Source organism: Pteropus vampyrus, unplaced genomic scaffold (assembly GCF_000151845.1).
Source record: "Pteropus vampyrus isolate Shadow unplaced genomic scaffold, Pvam_2.0 Scaffold471, whole genome shotgun sequence".
Lineage (NCBI taxonomy): Eukaryota > Metazoa > Chordata > Mammalia > Chiroptera > Pteropodidae > Pteropus > Pteropus vampyrus.
Window position 1 is genome coordinate 864,807 of NW_011889252.1, and position 19,126 is coordinate 883,932.

Below are 19,126 nucleotides of genomic sequence, written 5' to 3' on the forward strand. Positions count from 1 at the left end.
AATTGAGGCACACAAAGGTGGGTGAATAGTAATGCGTGAATAATTATGGAAGAACTTGAAACAGGTCTGCTTAGGTTCCTAAAACATTTTTTACTTTGACTGTTTCTCTTCTGGGCCTGGGAATGAGATGAGGAGGAAAGGGAAACATAGGGAGAAAAGAGATGAAGAAACAACTGTAGTAGAAGAACCCAGCTGTCACACTTTCACCTCAGATATCTGCTTGAGCTTCACAACAACCCTAGGTATCATTAATCCCGCTTTACAGATAAGAAACTGAGATGTAAGAAAGTTAAAGAGACATATTTGGTTCCTTCTGTGATTAGCCACCCTGGGGGGTGGAGAGGTAGAGTGCTAAGTAGGATGGGCAGATTGTTGGCAGGCCAGCTGCCCTCCCTCCTAACCTTCCGGGCAAACTCGAGGCAGCTTCCTCTGCAAACTTTGCTTACTAAGTGTAGCCAGCACTGATTTCTGATAGGATGGGCAAATCTCCCTCATTCTACCCCACCCGGAGGTGGGTGTTCCCTCACCTGGGACTGCTTGTTGAAGAGTCTTGATAAGGGCCAAAGCTGATGTCAACAGACTCACAGAGCTGCTCTTGTCTCCTTGCCTCTACTGATCCGCCCTCACCACATTTCCTGCCTTGTGGTGGGGAGAACCCACTGACGCACACTGATGTAAAAAGTTAAATTCAGAACACCCCAAAGCAAAAGCTAAAATTGCCAAGAAATAAAAACAAGAAAAAAAAGTGAAATTCGCAGGACTTCCTGAGGAACAGAAAATTCAGGCATGTCTTGCAGAAATGCTTAATGATGGGAAGAGTTTCGGTCACGAATATGTGGAGATGATTTCTGGAGAGAAGGACCGAAGGTCTGGGGAGGGAGGAAATATATTTTTCAATGTATGCCTTTTGATAGTGCTTGATTTTTTTTAAACCATGTGCCTAAATAACTTTTTCAATTAAAGAAAACTTTTTAAAAATGGCCTGCCACCAGTGGCAAGCTGGGGGAACAGCCAACATTCTGTAGTGGCTCAACTCCAGACCTTCCTAGAGCAGAGGGCAGGGAGACTGAACCGTCCTTCCTGCAAGTAGAGAACAGCTCAGTCCATGACACATTAGGGGTGGGTCCCACATCCTGTAGACTACGTATGCCTCCAAATTAGGAAGTTAATGATTCTGAGAACTCAAAGTCACGTTTAAAATCAGAGTCAGGTGAACTAAAATTGGATGAGTAATTTGCTTCTGGAAAGTGGAGCACACAACGCAGACTGATGCTGCTTCCTTGGGAAACTGGGCACCACCCTCTCAGGACCCGCAGGATGAGGTTAGTGGTTGTGACTCTGTCCTAGGGAAGAACTGAGGCTGTGAGTCCAGCCTAGTCTATTACCCTCAGGTCAGGCTGGGCCCAATCTAAGTCTCCAGGGCTAGGTCAGGATCACACAACCCCTGGGGTCACAGAGCAGAGTTAGAGGAAGGGTAGAGCAAAGCCTGTAGGGTCAGACTTGTACAGGAATGTCCAGCCCCTAGAAAGAGAGATATGAGGGGCAGCACTCCACAGTCTTCAACAGAGAATGTCCTTATTCTAAGATAGCTGTCAAATAAGACAAATGACAAGAATACTGGCAGCTTGAGTAACAGGATTTAAAATGAGCCCTGAGTGTCTGCAAAGGGGCTAAAATGGATGATCGAAGTAAACTCTGTAGAAAGTCTCTCTTTAGGAATTTGAACCCCAGAAAGCATCTAGTGTGAAAGAAAGATTGCTGGGGGATGGGGGTTTACTCAGCTACTTGGAGTGAGGGGAGATGGGAGACCATGCCAAGAGTGAGTGGAAGCTTCCTTTTCTACTCCTTTGGGAATGTCCATCTTTCACCATCCCTCTGGTCAAGTATAGCAGGACAAGATTTTATTCTCGATGCTCCATTGGCCTTGTCTCTCCAGACTCCATCACTGGAAAACCTCTGGAAAACTTCCTGCTCAATCCTACCGTAGGGTCCCAGATTAGAAAACAAGATTACTTCTCTTCATCCAACTCTTAATCTCCAAGTGGCTTCCCCTGCCTGTCCCAGTTCATGTCAGAACTGTCTACCCACCCACTCCTGCTGCCAGGTCTTATGGACTTAGAAATATAAACTCGTTTAAATATTAAACAAACAAACAAACAAACAAACAAACAAACTAGAATTTGTGGTCCAGGTTTCTGTCATAGAAAATTTCCAGATTATCAGTTATTTAAAGTCAATTGTGCTACTTCTCTATTACTGAGTAAGGACCCAAAGATTATATCACAGAATCTTAGAGCTGAAGAGGACCAGTGAGCAGCCTGCGGCCCTGGAGGGTTGATTTAGAGCATGGGTTTAGGGACTGAATTTACCTGTATTCTAATTCCAGCCCTGTCACTATTTGTTCAATTGTTCTCAAAATCGAGAGTATACACCAATCAGAACCACTTGGAGGGCTTTTAAAAACCCAAATATCTAGGTCCTATCCCCAGAGAATCGGATTATTAGTTCTGGGGTGGGATCCAAGAATCTACATTTCTAACAAATTATCAGCTGCTGCTGAAGCTGCAGGTCCGGAAACCACACTTTGAGCATCACTCTAGCTGTGCGATTAGCCGCCTCTCATATATATTCCGGGTATTACTCGTCAGTATTTGCTGGGGCTGGACTTTACCTAAGACCTGTTATATGAAGCCCTTAACATTGTTTGTGGCACACAGTTAATAACTGCTCTTGCTGTTGGATGGAGCGGAGGAGCCTTTTGCCCAAGACCACTCTGTCAATAAGAAGCAAACCTGGGACAGAGCCCCGGGCTCCTCACTGCCTGGCCGCGGTTTTCCCTCCAGCGCCGCTGCCTCCTCTGAGCGCTCCAGCCGCGCCACCGCGGGGCGTGCGGTTCCCTGCACATGCTGCTCCGCGCCACTGGCGGCTCGGCTAATGCCTGTCGTCTTTGGGGTGCCTGAGACCCTCCAATCTTTTCCGGCGCTGAGAGCCTGCCGGCAGAGACTATACCCCTGGGTGAGCTGAGATCTGGAAAAACTGGAGAAGCTGGCACCTAGCAGCGGCCGCAGGCTGCGAGAGTGGGTGATGGTGCATGGGGCTGGGGGCCAGCCTCGGGGCGGCCCTGGGAGCTCCGGGGCGTGGCGCGGCCCAGAGCGGCGCTCGGGGGCCCAGTGGGTGGCCCCCTTCACCTGGCCCCGGGAGAAGCCTGTATGACTCGCCCTTCTGGCAGTGCCAGGCCCCGCCCCGGCTCCGCCCTCCAGGACGTCCCGTCGGGAAACCCGCGAGCTGCTCCGCAGCGTGGCTGCGGCTCTGCTTTGGGGCGACAGGTAAGCGCAGAAGCAGCCCGCGACTCCCCTCCCCCCCATCCCCACCCCGCCACGACTTGGAACTCAGAACTCTCCGGTTTCTCGGGACTTCCTTCCAGTCGAGCTCACTTCTGCCAGGCCCTTAACCTCTGCGGACCTTTTCCTCCTCATCTTCCTCCCCTTCCCCCCGCCCCGTAGTAAAATGAAGAGGGTGGACCAGACTGGTCCTAATATGTCGTGGTGGCCTCTAGCGCCTTCTCCAAAGGACCCCTGCCCACCTTTGCGCCTTCCTTAAAGGATGAATGAAAAAAAGCTCAGACCTCTGAGACTTGGAGGGGTGGGTGAGAGAGGGACAAGCGTTAGCACTCCCTCCAGGACTCTATCCTTCTTCCTTCCCTTCACCCACCAATGCCGCTGCATTCCTTAGGTGCCCCATATGCCAGTTTGGGCCACCCCATGTGCCCTGCTTCAGAAAATCTTTCAGAGAGGTTCCCTCCTGCCACTGCCACGTTGCTCCTGAGCAGAAGGAGAAAGCCAAGAGAAGCCTCCTGGTGGGGGCCAGTCTCCAAAAAAACTTGGGCCTTTTGCAGGTGGGAGCTGTGTGGTATTGTGGGGAGGGAATCTGTTGGGTGTTCATGACTGTGACTGTCACCAACTTCCCAATTTCCTCGTCATTTGTTCCGAGCCGCAGACTAACCGAAAGGAGAAATAGTTTTCTTGCCCCAGAGCCAGTCATCCCAGATCCTGACCTCTGCAGAGGGTAGGACAGGGCTCTCCCCATGTGTATATATATATGGGGTGGGGGGAGTGTCAGTTTGTCAGCAAAACTTAGAACAGACCCCCTCTATTAGCCAGCAACCCAATGCAACAGTCCCAGGGAGGGTTTCGATGCTGTGCTCTCAGTGTACCTCAGACCCACAAGCCCACAAGGTTCTTTGACATGTCCAGGGTTGTTATGTTAACCTCTGGGCGCACCAAAGAACATAGGGCTTGTGCTCATTTACCAAAGATGTGTGTGCACTACCCAGGGCCTATTCTCCTCACTGACAGATGAGCTGTGTTCCTACCCATCACAGGAAGGGTATAAAAGAATGAGGCAGGCAAATTCACGTGATGAATTGTACATGCTAAAGTGAGGGGTTTGAAATATACTTTGGCTCAAGTTATCCATCAGAAGCCAGTATCATTGCACGTACTTCCCTAGCTCCTGTTCCTCAACAATGCCATTCACTTTAGGCATCCAAAGTTAACCAGAGAAAACCACTTTCAGGGGCACCAGGGTAAAAAAACAGAACAGGCCTGTCAAAGAGAAGAGATAGTCTGGAGCTGGTGGAACCACAAAGGATACTGGGCTGCCCAAGGTGGCCTCACTCTTGGTGATCACTGCCCACATTTGGCAGGACAACTGACTCCCACCTACAGCAGCATGGAACAACTCAGGCGTGAAAGGGGAGGCCCTGATGCCTGTCAGATGCCCTCTGAGGTCAGAAACATCTTAGCCCAAGTTCAAGTGGGAGACCCCTGGACAGGAGCTATGAGCATGGGCTTAGTCCATGTAGTCATTGCCTAGAACAGAAGTCAGGAATAGGAGGGGCAGCTAATCCTAGGGCCAAGGGCCTCTGAATGCCGGGAGGCACTGGATATAATGGAGGCAGGCAGCTGACTCAGCCCTGTCACTAATTTAGCTGTCTTACCTTGGCCAAATCACATAAACACTCCCTGTGTGGGAAGCTAATGAGAAGGTGTATATGAAAGTGCTTTGGCAAAGCTCCAAGCACCAGCCAAATGCAAGGCAGTGTGCGGCATGGTTAAGGCAACGAGTGGGCTTTGGAGAGACCTGGGTCTGCATACAAATCCTGCTTCTGCTACTTCCTAGCTATGTGACCTTGGCCAAGTTACCTATCCTCCCTGTGCTTCAGTTTCCATCTGTGTAAAATGGAGATTACCGTTGCTTGACTTGATATGGTAAATTGTGATTTTTAAAATGGCGGTATTGTCCAAACCTCCTCTGTCTCCCACGGGCCTGTTCTGACATCTCCAGCCCTGGAAGTAAAGCTGAGGACCAGAGTGAAGAGGACCAGAGGGACCCAGTGAGTGGCTATGCCAAAGATGGGTGAACTCAGCTCTTCATACAGCCCTCTGCCCCTCTCTGGGAAAGCCTAAAAGGTCCATTCTCATTTGATGGAAATGAGAGTAAGGATTTGAATAAAGGAGAGGTCAAGTGCAGGGCAGTGACTGTCTCTGAGTTGAGCTCAATGCTGTAATTGTGTTGTGTAAAAGACTTACGTAGTGAACAAGGATGGGTTCAGTCTGGAGAGACAAAGAAATGTTAGAAGACTTTTGTGGCACCTGAGAACCTATGGGGTCAGTTTATTCTCCTGTACCCTCTGCAACCTGGTCCTAGATAGAGATTTGAAGTAAAGAAGAAACCCAATCCTCACCCTCAGCTCTACATATAACAGAGAACAAAGGACAGACAGATGAGGGCAGTGGAATAGCATAACCAAATACCTCAGGGCTGAGGGATATTACAGGGATTGGAAGGTTGGGTGATTGGTAGGAAAAAGCATTCCAGAGGCAGAAGATTGGGGACCAGGATTTAAGGATTGGAAAGAAGAAAGAAAACAGGATCTAGGTGGCCTAGTGACTAGGCCTGTTAGTTTTCCCTCCCCCAGAAAATCTGGTGGGGAAGTCACATGGGGAAACATGGGTAGTGAAACTTGGAAACAAATACACTTGGATACTGCGGCTGAGGAGTTTGAAGTAGAAATTTTAAAGAGAAAAGAAACATGGCTTGCTTAGCAAAAATATAAGTGAAAGGCTTTGCGGAGAAGATAGCCTGTGAGGGTGAGCAGCAAACAGGAAGCAGACAGACTACCCTGACCATCAAATGGTGCTGGTGCTGTGAATATGGCTGTTATGATTATGAAAGGGGGGAGAGAGAGGCCTGAGGCTAAGGAGGCTGGCAGGCAGTTTCTGCGTATCCTCCAGATGTTGGGCGATAAGGGCACAGTCTCAGATGACAGTTTTGAGCAGAGAGAAAGAGGGAGATCCAGGAGGCAGAGAATGAGTCAGCAGGACTTGGGTGTACAGTGAAGTGAACCTGACATTGAAAAGGGATTCAAAACTACACCCAGGAGTGGGGCAGGGGTTGTTTCTAGGATTTTAATGCTGTTGGCAGCAATAGGGAAATTGGGAAGGCTGACTGGCTTAGAGGATGGCACAGACCCTAAGTTCGGGGTGTGATATGTTGAGTATCTGGTGGCTCTGAGTAGAAGGCCTATAGCCAGGAGCAGACTGTGGGGTGAAGAGAGAAGGAAAAACTTCAGTTCTGCCCTCTCCCATCTCCCCCACCCCAATCTGGAGGCCAGCCCGAGCCTTCAGGAATAACCCTCCTCTTAACACCCCTCTTGTACTTTCCGGCCTCCCCCAACAGACAGATGTTAAGACTCCATTCAAGTTGGTTTTTTTTTTTTTTTTGGCCTTCTCTCAACCCAGTCGGATTTTCACTAGGGTTTAGGGAATCCCTCCTCATGCCCGCCTGGGTTCCTCCTTCATCCCTGGATTCCTAGGAGCCAGCAATTGCAAGGCTGGATTTGAGAACAGTTACACATCCCTACCCATCTGGCAGGACCTAGAAGTAACTCCAGTGAAAAACCTGTGAGCTGTTGAACTTCTTGTTTGGGTACATATTATTTTGATTTTCAGAGACTTTTACAAATTTGGAATAAATCAACAAGTGTTTACTGCTCTATGCCAAGCACTGTTCTAGATATATAGGGTGAGAGCAAAGTTGGGTTGTTGTTTTTTTTTTAATTGAAAATTTGGATAACTTAAGCTTAAAATATTATGCAAATGAACCTAGATATGCTGGGGAAAGAACTTGATAGACTAGCTACAGAAATAACTTGCAGTGCATCTTTCTGGGAAAATAAGCCACAGTACTGCAGCTTTAGTCTTGGGGGAAAGCTGAAGTGTCTTAAAGGTGTAATTATGAGGAAAAGTGAAAACCTCCCAGCATTCTGTAATCAGAAGGGTCAGGTTGAGAGGAGGGTTGTGAAGGGGATCATTTGCTACTTTGTTCACAGAATGAGAACAGAGGAAGTAAAATAAATGAGAGCTGTGTTTGATTGGGAGGAAGAGAGAATCATTTAGCCAAAACAGCCTCTTGGTCCCCTCACCACACCAGTAGCTTAAAATTGACCTGTCCCCTCCCCATCATGATGTTCAGCTCCACACACCTGCACCCTGGGTGAGAGCAGTGACAGTTATCTCTTTTCGAAGAAACTTGTAATTGAGCCTTAGTCTGACTAACTTGAGCAAATATCCCTGTAGCTGTGTCTTACTTCCTGGCTGCCACGTCTCCCGGAGGTGAGCAGCCCAGTTGATAAACAGAAAGTAACTTTGTTACAAAGAGGCCACCTGGCCAGCAAGGGTGTGTTCTAGGTGGCTGACCAAGGCTATCACAAAAGGTGAAACTTTGTGGGAACTTCCAGTTTCGGCATCTTCAAAGCGTTCATAGTCCTGAATGGGACTTGAGTAGTGGGGAGGGGGTCCTAAGAATAGAGTGGACGCACAGGAAAACAGCCCTACCCCAGGATAACAGCTCTGTCCCCACACTTCCTGGGGGGTAGGTAATGGTGGGGGAACAGAGTAGTGGCCTGGGAATTAAGAGACTGGCATCTTTCCCTGAAGCCATAAGCTGTGTGACAGCAAGGAAGTAACCTAACCATTCTGGCCTCACCTGTAAAATGAGGGTTCTGGACTCACAGACAGACCTAGTCAAAGTGGCATGGTAATGTGTAACAACAGAATATCATGTACCTCAAATGACATTGGAGTTAAGTGCATTCAAAACATCACTTAGTGAAGCCAGTGCTTACCCCTGTCCTTTAACACCTCTGGCCTCATCTCCTTTAACAAGAGTTTATGGAATACTTCCTACTTTGCAAGCCGTAAAAAGGTGAAAATAACCTGGCCTCCCTGGTCCAGGAATTCACAGCTGTGAGAGAGAACGGACTTCTCCCACACAGGCAAGGCTGTGATGGGGCCAGGATCGAAGTATAAACTGTCTGCTAAGCGGGGCAAGACAGAGCAGAGATGAATTCTGCCAGAGATCTAAGAAAGCTTCTTGGGGAAGGCTAGACTGTAAAATAGAGGGATTGGACTATGTCATTGGCTTTCAGCTTTCTATGACTGGACCAAAGTAAGAAAGACAATTTTACAACAAAATTTCATACCCATTTAACATGCGACAGGGCATTCCAAAAGTCTTAGGGCAGTTTTACACTTTAATTACATCAGAGGCATGAATTCTACAAACTAACCAAAAAAATCATTTGAAAATGTGATACTTTAAATTTCTTATAACTTTACAAATTTTGAATAACATTTTTCATTTTCAGTTTTTATCAGGAAGTGTTTTTTACCTTTAATGGACTGAGATAAACATTTAAAATAAAATTTTATTATTCAAAATTCATTAAGCTCAATAAGGTAAAAGAAATTTAAATAAACCTTTGAAGGGATGTTCTCTGTAAGTCTGTAGCATTTATACTTAGGAAGTTATTCAAGCTTAAAATTGCAGTAAGACTTTTGGTACACTATGTATGTACAATAACTGAAATAAAATTTTAACAAAATAATACCTATATTATATGTGACATGCTTTGGTATTTTCATTTTTGTTATATTCTATTCTGATATTTTAAAGAATTTTTAAGAATTTTTTATTATGGCGACATTAGTTAAAGAAACCCAGTAAGTTTCAGGTGTACAATTCAGCAGTAAAGCATATCATATACATTGTATTGTGTGTTCACCACCCATAGTTAGATTTCTTTCTGTCACCACATATCTGACCCTTTTTACCCCATCTACCTCCCCCTTACCCCCTCCCCACCCTCCCCTCTGGTAACCACTAGTCTATTGTCGATGTCTATGAGTCTCTGCTTGTTTGTCCTGTTCGTTTGTTGCTTTTAGGTTTATATCCCACGTGTAAGTGATATCATGTGGTTTTCAACTTTTTCTGCCTGGATAAAGATTTTTTTTTCATGCTGATTCGTAACACTTTAAATTTATTTCACAATCTTATAGTAGGTTGCAATCAGCAGTTTGTTAGACACTGAGCTGGGAGAAGCCTCAGTTCCCTTAGACCAGTGAGAGAAGGTAAGGCAAAGTTGTGTTCTGGCATCATCTCAGTCCTGAAACTAGGATGATCTGATGTGTTGCAATCCCAAGGGTGGCTGGAGGAAAAAGAGTTGAGCATAAACGCTGAGCAGCAGCAGGGGGAGGATGAGTGGATGAGGGCTGTGGGCACACTTGCCAATGTACCTGAAGGCCATACTGTGGGAACCTAAAGGTGAGGGAGCTATACAAGATGCTGTGGGGAGAATCCTGTGAAGCCCTGCACTTAACAAAGTACTACATACAAGAGGGACTATTCTTTCACCAAGGCAGGTGGAGGAGTGATCTCCTTGACCTTGCTAGCCACACTTCGGGGAATCATCTCCTACACAGAGAGCAGGAATCCTTAATCCCAGTCTTCTTTCTTCCATCAGATTATGTGTCTCTTCTAGGTGACTCTCTCTTATCGCTTGTATGCTGAGCAAACAAACTAGAGACTGAGTCCCTTACGGCCAAGGCTAATCACAGGTGTCTCCTTTCATTTCAGGATGTGGTTAATACCTTGAGGAATTGAGGCTCCAGAGACAAAGCCTTAGGCTGCCATGTTGGATTAAGAGAGCAGATGCTGGGGAAGGGCTCATTTTAACCCCAGATCTCTTTCTCCAGGGGAAATAAAAGGAATAAAGGTAAACCCCACTTTGAGGAACCACAACGCAATGCAAGGACAAAGGAGTTGAAGTGACCTGGTGATTCTGAGTGAGTTGATCAAGGAGGCCTTCCTGGAGGAGGTGAGTCTTGAGCGCTTGGCAGCAGCTAGTAACTAAGTTATTACCATGCCTTCATTTCTAACTGTGCTCCCTCTTTCTTGCTGGAGTGAGAAGGTAGACAGAAAATGTCAGGGAAGATACCGCCTGCAAGACAGTGCAACACTGTCATGGCAAACAGGGCTCTGTTTGAGCTTAGCCAGGGGCAGTTCCAGGATTTATGAGATGTCCTGTCTAAGCAGAACTCCTTGTGCTGGCCTAGCATAGCTCAGCCCCTGGTGCAGGAAACTGCCTCTACACTAAACCCCATTTCCTCCTTGAAGCCTTCTTTAAGCCCACGGAGAACTACATCTTTCGCAACTTGGCACTTACAGTCTGTGCTATCAAGTTTTAATGTTATTAATTTTGGAATAGGTAATATAGTCAGGTTCAAAGTAAAAAAGGGTATTCAGTGAAAGGTCTTTTCCTGCTCCTGTCCCCTCCCTAGACATGTGCTACCAGTTCTTCTCCAACTAGATTTTAAAATCCTATAGGGAAAGGAATTGTCTTATATCTCTGCGTCCCAGCTGGAGTGAACTGCCCCACCCCATCACCTAAGGGAGTTTTTTTAGCACCCCATTCTCCCTCCTCCATCAGCACTGCTGCTATCTTGGGTCAGACCCTCAGGCCCCTCTTAATTGGCCATCCAACTGCCAGTCAGGTCTGTCTCCTAGATATCCTCTGCCAGCTATCATCTTGTACTTCCCGTAATGCTGGGCTCCCCAGTAATCCTTTATTGCTCCCTATACCTCGGATCAACAGCAAACTCCTTGGTACGATAACTTGGTTGCAGCTCCCTCTCCAGGCCCATCCTCTGCTACACCCATCAGACTTCATACTCCCATGATCCTAATCTACTTGCTATTCTCTCATTGGCTGTGCTGTCTCCTGCCTCTAGGCCTTCGTATGTGTTCACCTTGCCTGGCCAATTCCTATTTGTGGGTTAGTGCTTAGCCCAAGCTGCACCCCCTATAGGACTTCTTCACAAATGACACCCTCCGCTTGCTGAGTTTCCTGCATCCTCTTTCTATTAGTACCCAAGGGTGCCTCTCTCACCCCATCCTCTCACTTGGTGATCTCCATTTAAAATCTGACTCCCCCAGTTGATTATGCTCCTTGAAGGCTGGTCTTGCTCATCTCTGTATCTCCCCCATCTGTCAGAGTACCTGGCATATAGCAGTTACTCAATTAATACCAGCAGAATGAACAAATCTCCTCTCCTATCTGCTATACAACATCTAATACAAAATAGATGCTCAAAGAGACTTAGTTTTATTTGATTTTTGATGCTGCTGCTGAGTGTGATGTAATAAAAGAAAACTCGTCTCCCCGAGCTCAGAGTGACTCCTGCTTCCCCTTGAGATCATGAAGGCCACATATTCCCCAGATCTAAGTGACTACAGATACCAGGCTCTCCACAGGCAGGAGCTCGCGTGTTTAAGTAACAGCATTAAATAGCTCAACTGAAGTTACTTTTAAGCAAGACGTGCCACAGGGCAATTGGCCAGGGACCAGGTGCTTGAGGATAATTGCTGGAAAGCTGAGCAAAGGTTTATTAATTATAATAATAGAAATAATTGATACCATTTATTGAGGGCTTAGTATGTACAGGCACTCTGCTGAGGATTTTACATACATTATCTCTAATTTAATCTTTACCCAACCCTGTAAGTTAGGTATCGGTTACCCCCACTTTGTAGATGAGGAAATTGAAGCTTAGAGAGATTAAGTAATTTGTTCAAGGGTCACATGGCCACTAATGATAAAAATTAACACTTTTTCGGAACTTACTGCATGCAGAGACTATAAGCATTTTCCATGAATTATTTCATTGAATTTATTAATCCCTAGAACAAGAGGTAGATGCTATTATTACTAGAAGGGGCAGAGCTGGGAATTGTGCCCAGGTCTATTGCCACCAACATATTGTGCTTAACAAGGGACTCTTACGCTTCCAGAGCTCTCCACAGAAAGTCACCTTCTGAGCCATGGGCCCATGTGCTTAAGGGTATAAAGCCAATGAACACCCAAGCTCGGTCCTGCCTAGAAGGTGTTGCCATAGAATCTTAGACATTTTTAAATTAAATATGAGTATATACAGAAGAATATTTATAAAATAAATTTAGAGTATAAGGAATAACAGTACCAGCAGAGGCCACCACCCACTTTAAGAAAAACATTTTACTTTGAAGTCCCCTGTGCCTCTATTCCTTTCATTTATTTTCTTCCTTTCTTTCTTTCTTTTTAATGGAAGAAATGACTTAAATTTTTCCCCCGTCTACATCCCCTTCCCCCATCATTTTCTTTATAGATTTTCCACATGTTCATTTCTGTATGCACGAATAATATTTTGTATTCATTTTTGTTTTCATAAACAATATATTGTTTAGTTTTACATTTTACAGTTTTCTATAAATGGAATCATACTGTATGTATCCTTTGGCAACTTACTTTTTTCACTCGACATTACATCTGTGTTGTTGCATGTAGAAGTGGTTCATTCTTAGTCACTGCTGTAGAGTATTCCATGGTATGACTATATTTCACGCTCCATTCTACTGCTGAATGACATTTAGATTGCTGCTATTTTTGCCATTTTAGTCAGCACTACCAGAAACATCTGGTACATGCCTCCTGGCTCATGTACACCGGGGTTTATCTGGAATATAAAATGAGGAGGGGAATTGGGGCACCATAGGGTGTGTGCATTTTATCAAATTTTACTTGATAAAGCCAAACTGGTTTTCCAGAGTGGTTAAGTTGATTTTACCTCTTCATTTAGAGTTTCAATATTCTGGATACTCTAGATACATTAATGCCAGAATCTTAGGGCAGGAAAGAAAAACTGAGTCCAGTCTCCTCATTTTATGGATGGAGGAAATTTTAGACACAGGGAAGTTAAGGGACTGGGCTAAGGCAATGTCGCCATTCAGCAACAGAGCCTGGACTAACCCCAAATCCCCTGGCTCCCTCCTCATCCCTACCTTGGCTCATTTCTCTCCCTTGTCTCCTCCCTTCTCAGGCTGAGGCCCCAAAGTGTGGCCGCCACGACATATTGAGCTATTTCCAAGCTCAGGCCCAGCACTCAGGCTGACCTAGCCAAGGTCCCCACTGGTTACCGAGGATGAGGTTCCTCCGCAGACGCCACATGCCCCTGCGCCTGGCCATAGTGGGCAGTGCCTTTGTGCTCTGTCTCTTCATCCTGCAGAGGGATGTAAGCAGCAGGGAACAAGCCACAGAGAAACCATGGCTGAAGTCTTTAGTGAGCCAGAAGGATCATGTTTTGGATCTCATGCTGGGAGCTGTGAACAACCTTAAAGATTCGATACCCAAGCTCCAGATCAGGGCTCCGGAGCCCCAGGAGACACTTGTTTCCACAAAGAAGTCCTGTCTCCCCGGATTCTATGCCCCATCTGAGCTGAAGCCCTTCTGGGAACGGCCACCACAGAACCCCAGCAGCCCTGGGGCAGATGGGAAAGCATTTCAGAAGGACCAGTGGACGGCCCTGGAGACCCAGGAAAAGGAAGAGGGCTATAAGAAGCACTGCTTCAATGCCTTTGCCAGTGACCGGATCTCCCTGCAGAGAGCCCTGGGGCCAGACACCCGACCCCCGGAGTAAGTAGCACCCAAAGTCCTGGGGTGAGACCAGGGCTCTGCCAAAGGTGTGGCTAATAAGGCCATGGCCATGGACCAAGTGCGAGGTAAAGAGCTGATGGGGATTTTAAGATATAGGCAAAGATTTCCTCTAAACCCTCACTCCCTTTCTTGACTGATTGGGGTTCAAGAGTATTATGGTCTGGCTAGAGGCCCAAGGAGACCTGTGAGGGTGAAACACAATGATGAAGGCGACAGGATAAATAAAAAGGAACTCAGGGCCTGGGACCTAGCATGAGGGAGACTGAAGGGGACTGATTCCAGGCCAAAGATTCAGTGGCCTTGGCCTCCGCCAGAAACTGTGGGACTCTGCTGCTGAGGTCCTAGAAAAGGGACATTTCCTGACAGTAGCTCTGGTGGTCAGGACTCTCCCCACACCTCCTGATTTACTTCTTCCAGTGAAGGCCTACAGGACCATGAATTCATTCCAACCTTTATTTGAAGATGTTTATACTTTCAATTCTGGGCAATGACCCAACACTTAGATCTTTGAGCTGTAACCTACCTTTCTCTAATGTGGCCGTAGCTATGTTCACACTGTCCTCAAGTCAAAAATTTTGTGTCTTTTTTATTTAGACTTGTTTTTCCTAACTCGAGAGTTATACCCTTTTTGGCCTTTTGTCACTTGGCATCCCCATCCCCAAACTCATGATTCTTTAAGGTTGTGAACCTGGGTTTCCTCAGATATAGACCAAGCATTACAGTTCTAGAAGGTGGAGCCACTTGTTGTCAGGAGCTCCTCAGCAGCGAAGGGCATTGGGCCATGAGGGCAGCCAGTGGAGGAAGTTCGGGAGTCTCCTCTGGAGCGTCCATGGGAAATCATTCAGATCGATAAGAAAGGGTGTTAGGCCACATGATCCCTTGAGATCCAGGATTCACATATCCCCATCCAAACAAAATGGCCTGTCAAGAGGGTGGCAGTATGGCCAAGTGCCACAGAGTGACTAGATTAGATGAAGGTATAGAATAGGTCACAGGCAATTGATCGTGATAGTAGTATAAGATTATAGGGAATTAATGAGGAAATGGATTGGGGAAGAACTGTAAGGTGTAACGAGAAGTGTATGGAAATTGTAGTCACTTTTCTCTAATGTCAAATTTGCCCTTTATTTCTTCCCCTCTGGGACCTCCGGATTGGGTTACACTTTATGCAGTACACATATTACTGAAGAAAAACAAGTCAGCCCTGGGAACTCCTAGAGCAGATGAGAAGTGAGAGGGGACAGCAGAAGGGAGCTCTCGGCATCACAGCTGGGGCACTAAGCCAGCTCTGGGGGAGATGGGTTTTGGAATGGGTTAGCTACAACCTCAGAGTAGGTGGCAAATACAGGGTAAGCCTGGAACAGGGAGCAGCCATTCTCAACCACAACAGAGAATGTAGGCTGGTGGTTCTAAGGAGCAGAGGGCAGTTATGGGAATCTGTGCGCAGAGTTGTCACTACCCCCAACTCCAAGGAAACTAGAGAGCTGCATCTATTCTTTCATCCTTCTAGATGTGTTGACCAGAAATTTCGGCGCTGCCCCCCACTGCCCACCACCAGCGTCATCATCGTGTTTCACAACGAGGCCTGGTCCACGCTGCTGCGGACGGTGTACAGTGTCCTACACACCTCCCCTGCCATCCTGCTGAAGGAGATCATACTGGTGGATGATGCCAGCACTGAGGGTGAGGCTGGAGGGGGCACTGAAGAGGGGGCCAGCATCTCCCTTGGTACTCTGGGAACGAGGGCAGGTTCTCTTGAGGGAGCAGGTACCCTGCGATGCCTGCTGCCTGGCATCGCAGCCCATCATAAAGGCCAGGAGCAGGGAGAAGGCAGGTGAGGGACAGGAAGATGGGAGACAGGAAGTAGAAAGATCACATTCCTAGAGCCTGGACTTCACTCCGCAAAAGCTCCAGGAGCTTAGAAGTTCTAAGCTTTAAGTTCTGAGACTCCTTTAGAGCCACCCAGCCCAGCCCAAATCAGAAATGCCGGGAGAGGTCAGAGGTCAGAGCATTGCCTACCTGCTACACCCCTCTTCTGCTCTGGAAAGATTCCACTTCAGAAGCCCTCTTTGCTATAGTTCTCAATAGGCAAGTGAGGTTCCTCACCAAAATTCTACCTCACTCTTTAAAGCAATCCCACAAATATCTACAGAGTATTCTGTGCCTGGCACTGACCTAGGCATAGGAGATACCATAACAAATAATAAATGAGATATATTTTGCCCTGAAAAGGCTAACGACCCTCATGTGTCAGATGGCCCCCTACAACACCAACCACAGCGGTGTGTCCCATAACACACCCCTAATGGATGTGAAAGGGCATGGACTAGAGAGACCAATACCCGGGAATTCAGATCCCAGTTCTACCTCTTCCTAACTCTGTGATCTTGGGCAAGATACTTAGCCCCTCTGAGCTTCAGTTCTCTCTACTAAAAATGAAGACAATTGACTCCCTCACATGGTGGACGAAGGATCAGAGGGTAGGTGGTAAATGAGATAATTCATGTGACACAGCGGTTAGCATGGAGTAAGAGCCCCGTACCATTAGGTTCAGTTTATTTTTTGTACGGGAACAATGCGCTCTGGGAATATGCAATCAATCAGTGTTATTTCTGCATGGTATGGTTGGGGTGGTCCACAGTGAAAGCCAGATTGGAGCTGGACCTGAAAGCATGAGTGTCTAGGGAGAGAAGAGGCGTTGGAACACATCCCCAGAAGAGAGAATGGCATAGACAGAGTCCTAGAGACAAAGATGTGTTTGTGAAAAATTGAGAGGTTTGATGTGGCTGATGCTTAGCTTTGTTGTAGGAAATGACTCTAAAAAGATATTGAATTGAAATTCATGCCATGTTAAAGAATTTATCTGAAAAAAAAAAAATGAGTTATTGAAGGTGTTTAAGCTGGAGAGTGAACTTCTCTCAAAAGGATGGCAGTTTGAGGTGGGGGCCATTCATTGTCAGGAAGGACAGAGGACCCTGAGTCCAGAGAGGAAGTTCTTATAATCCCTTAAGAGTGAAATGATAGGGTGAGAACTAGGAAAGGGGCTATGGGACTGATGCATCATCATTAGGCTGGGAGTCTCCAGGAGTGTCTGGGGCTCTCCCAGGTTGGCCTCTTCTGCCCGTGCACCCATATTGAGCACAGGAACTGACACCACACTTCCCAGTATATGCCCTGGGGCTACTCCAGTAGAGCTGCTACGTCTCCTGACCTTCCCCCATCCTCCTTTCTGCTTTCTAGATTAGGGGTGATGCTAAAAAGTGAACTAGGGCTGGAGAAGGCAGTAGAAGGAGGAGCTGAGTGTGAGCACTGTTGAGTCCATTTCTTTAGGGAGTTCATATTTCCCCAGGGAGGACAGACATCTAGCAGCACTTACAAAGTAAAGGCAAACAAGTATCAAGGAGAAAATGCAAGAGTCTGGCAGACAGGAACATATGATTAGGCTTCTGGAAAAGGAGAGCCAAAGAATTTGGCAGAGATGGGAGAAGCTTGAGAATGGCCTCTTAGCAATAAAATGGAATGGGAGCAGGTACATCAGCTGCCTTTCCTCTCAAACTGGCTCTCTGGTCACCCTTCTCCAATACCTATGCTACCCACCCCTCAGAAGCTTCTTCCCTTGAATCGCATAGAGTGGGCATTCTAAACTGTTTCTACTTGTGATCCAGAATTTTGTGAGTCCATAAAGTACAAATACCCAGTTGGGCAACTCCTCTGACCAGGCTAGAAAAGTGGCATAATACCAGACTAGCACAGGCAGCATCTGAAGGGCACAGCAGCCTATGCCTAGTAGAGTGGACTTTGCAGTAGCTCCTTAGCAGCCCCTCCAAAAGACCTGCCCCTAGCAGGCATGTCTCTGGTCATCTCTCCCTTGTTGCTTTGGACTCTGTCTTAGGATCAATTCCAGCATCTTCAGAATCACCTGCCTGAAAAGTCTAAACCAGCCATTCTTATTTTTCTGAGTCTCGGCTTCTTTTGAGAATCTGTTAAAAAGCTTTGCCCCGCTCCCTAGAAGAGTGAAGAATTGCCATAACAATGTGCGCACACTGATATTTTTGCATGTAATTAATTCCAGGGAACTTGTGGACCCTTGGATAAACAACCCCACCTCTTCAGGGCTTTTGGACTCTCAAGATACTTTCAGTTCAGTGGAGGAAAGGACAAAACTCAGATCTATGGTCAGAAATCTCTGCAGTCCACAGTGAGATAAAATTTCCCACATGCTTGACTGTTTGATCAGATTAACTGGCTCTCATTACAGACACACAGACAAGGGCTGTGTCTCTGCTGAAATACAATGTCCATGCTTTCTGTGCTCCTATCCAGGCACTTGGCAGTGCTCTATGACCACGAGTATACAGACATTTGATGCTAGGGTGGGGGAAAGAGGCTCAGTCACCCACTAGGGAACTCTTTCTTACCTACCTCAGAGTCTGAACACTGGGCACAGATTTCACTCCTGTGTAGCCAGGGCAGCTGCTACTCTTAGTCTGGCACATTCCACAAGATTCTGAAAACTGTCCATCCCAGTCCTGTCAGTCTTCTATGCTCCAAATGGAGCATCCCCATGTCAAAAGCCCTGCCCCTGGGGGAGACTAAGGAGGTAAGAAGCTAGGCCTCCCTCCTGTGAGAATTTGCTAGGTGGATAGGAGGAAGTCAGACACATGCACGAGTCCCAGAGTCAAGAAGTAAACAGGACCCTCAATGAGTAAGTTCCTCACAGAGAGAAGAGGAGTGAGGAGGTGGGGTTGGACAGGAAGGGGGTGCTATAGGAAGAGAAGGGAAAGGGACCAGCAGGCAAAGGGAGGAGAGAAGGGGCAGCCCTGAAGTCAGGAAAGACACTGTGTGAAATCCAAGGGAGGAAACATTTGGGGAACACTTTGTTATTAGCTGAATATTTCGTTGTCTTATATACCACGTTTATTCATCCATTCATCTGTCTGTGGACCCTGGGGTTGTTTCCACATTTTGCCTATTATGAAATAATGCTGCTATCAACAAGTATTGGTGTACAAATACTTGTTTGAAACCCTGCTTTCAATTCTTTTGGGTACATACCCGGAAGTGGAATTGCTGGACCATGTGGTAATTCTATGTTTAATTTTTTTTTTTTTTTTTTTTTGAGGAACCACCGTACTGTTTGGATTTGTTTTTAAGTGCCATTTTAAGTCACTGTAGTGACACGATCTGGATTATAGTTTTACAAGATAACTCTGCTGCCCACTGTGGCTGCTATATCAAGATTGGGAAGAGTGGTAT

The 19,126-nt window shown here is 46.6% G+C and overlaps 1 protein-coding gene across 4 annotated transcripts in view; it reads left to right on the forward strand.

Moving 5' to 3' along the window:
• The first annotated feature begins 1,222 nt into the window (after nucleotides 1-1,222).
• The window catches only part of GALNT6 (polypeptide N-acetylgalactosaminyltransferase 6), a 31,658-nt gene continuing 13,754 nt past the window's right edge, over nucleotides 1,223-19,126 (forward strand). For 3 of the 4 annotated variants that reach the window (XM_011382359.2, XM_011382361.2, XM_011382362.2), the window contains exons 1-4: nucleotides 1,223-1,322; nucleotides 10,098-10,219; nucleotides 13,257-13,849; nucleotides 15,381-15,553. In XM_011382359.2, coding sequence (XP_011380661.1) covers nucleotides 13,359-13,849; nucleotides 15,381-15,553 — 664 coding nt within the window. In that variant the 5' untranslated portion in view covers nucleotides 1,223-1,322; nucleotides 10,098-10,219; nucleotides 13,257-13,358. Of the gene's footprint in view, nucleotides 1,323-3,278; nucleotides 3,327-10,097; nucleotides 10,220-13,256; nucleotides 13,850-15,380; nucleotides 15,554-19,126 lie in introns of those variants that run through there. The other variant, XM_011382360.2, reaches the window with a different exon arrangement.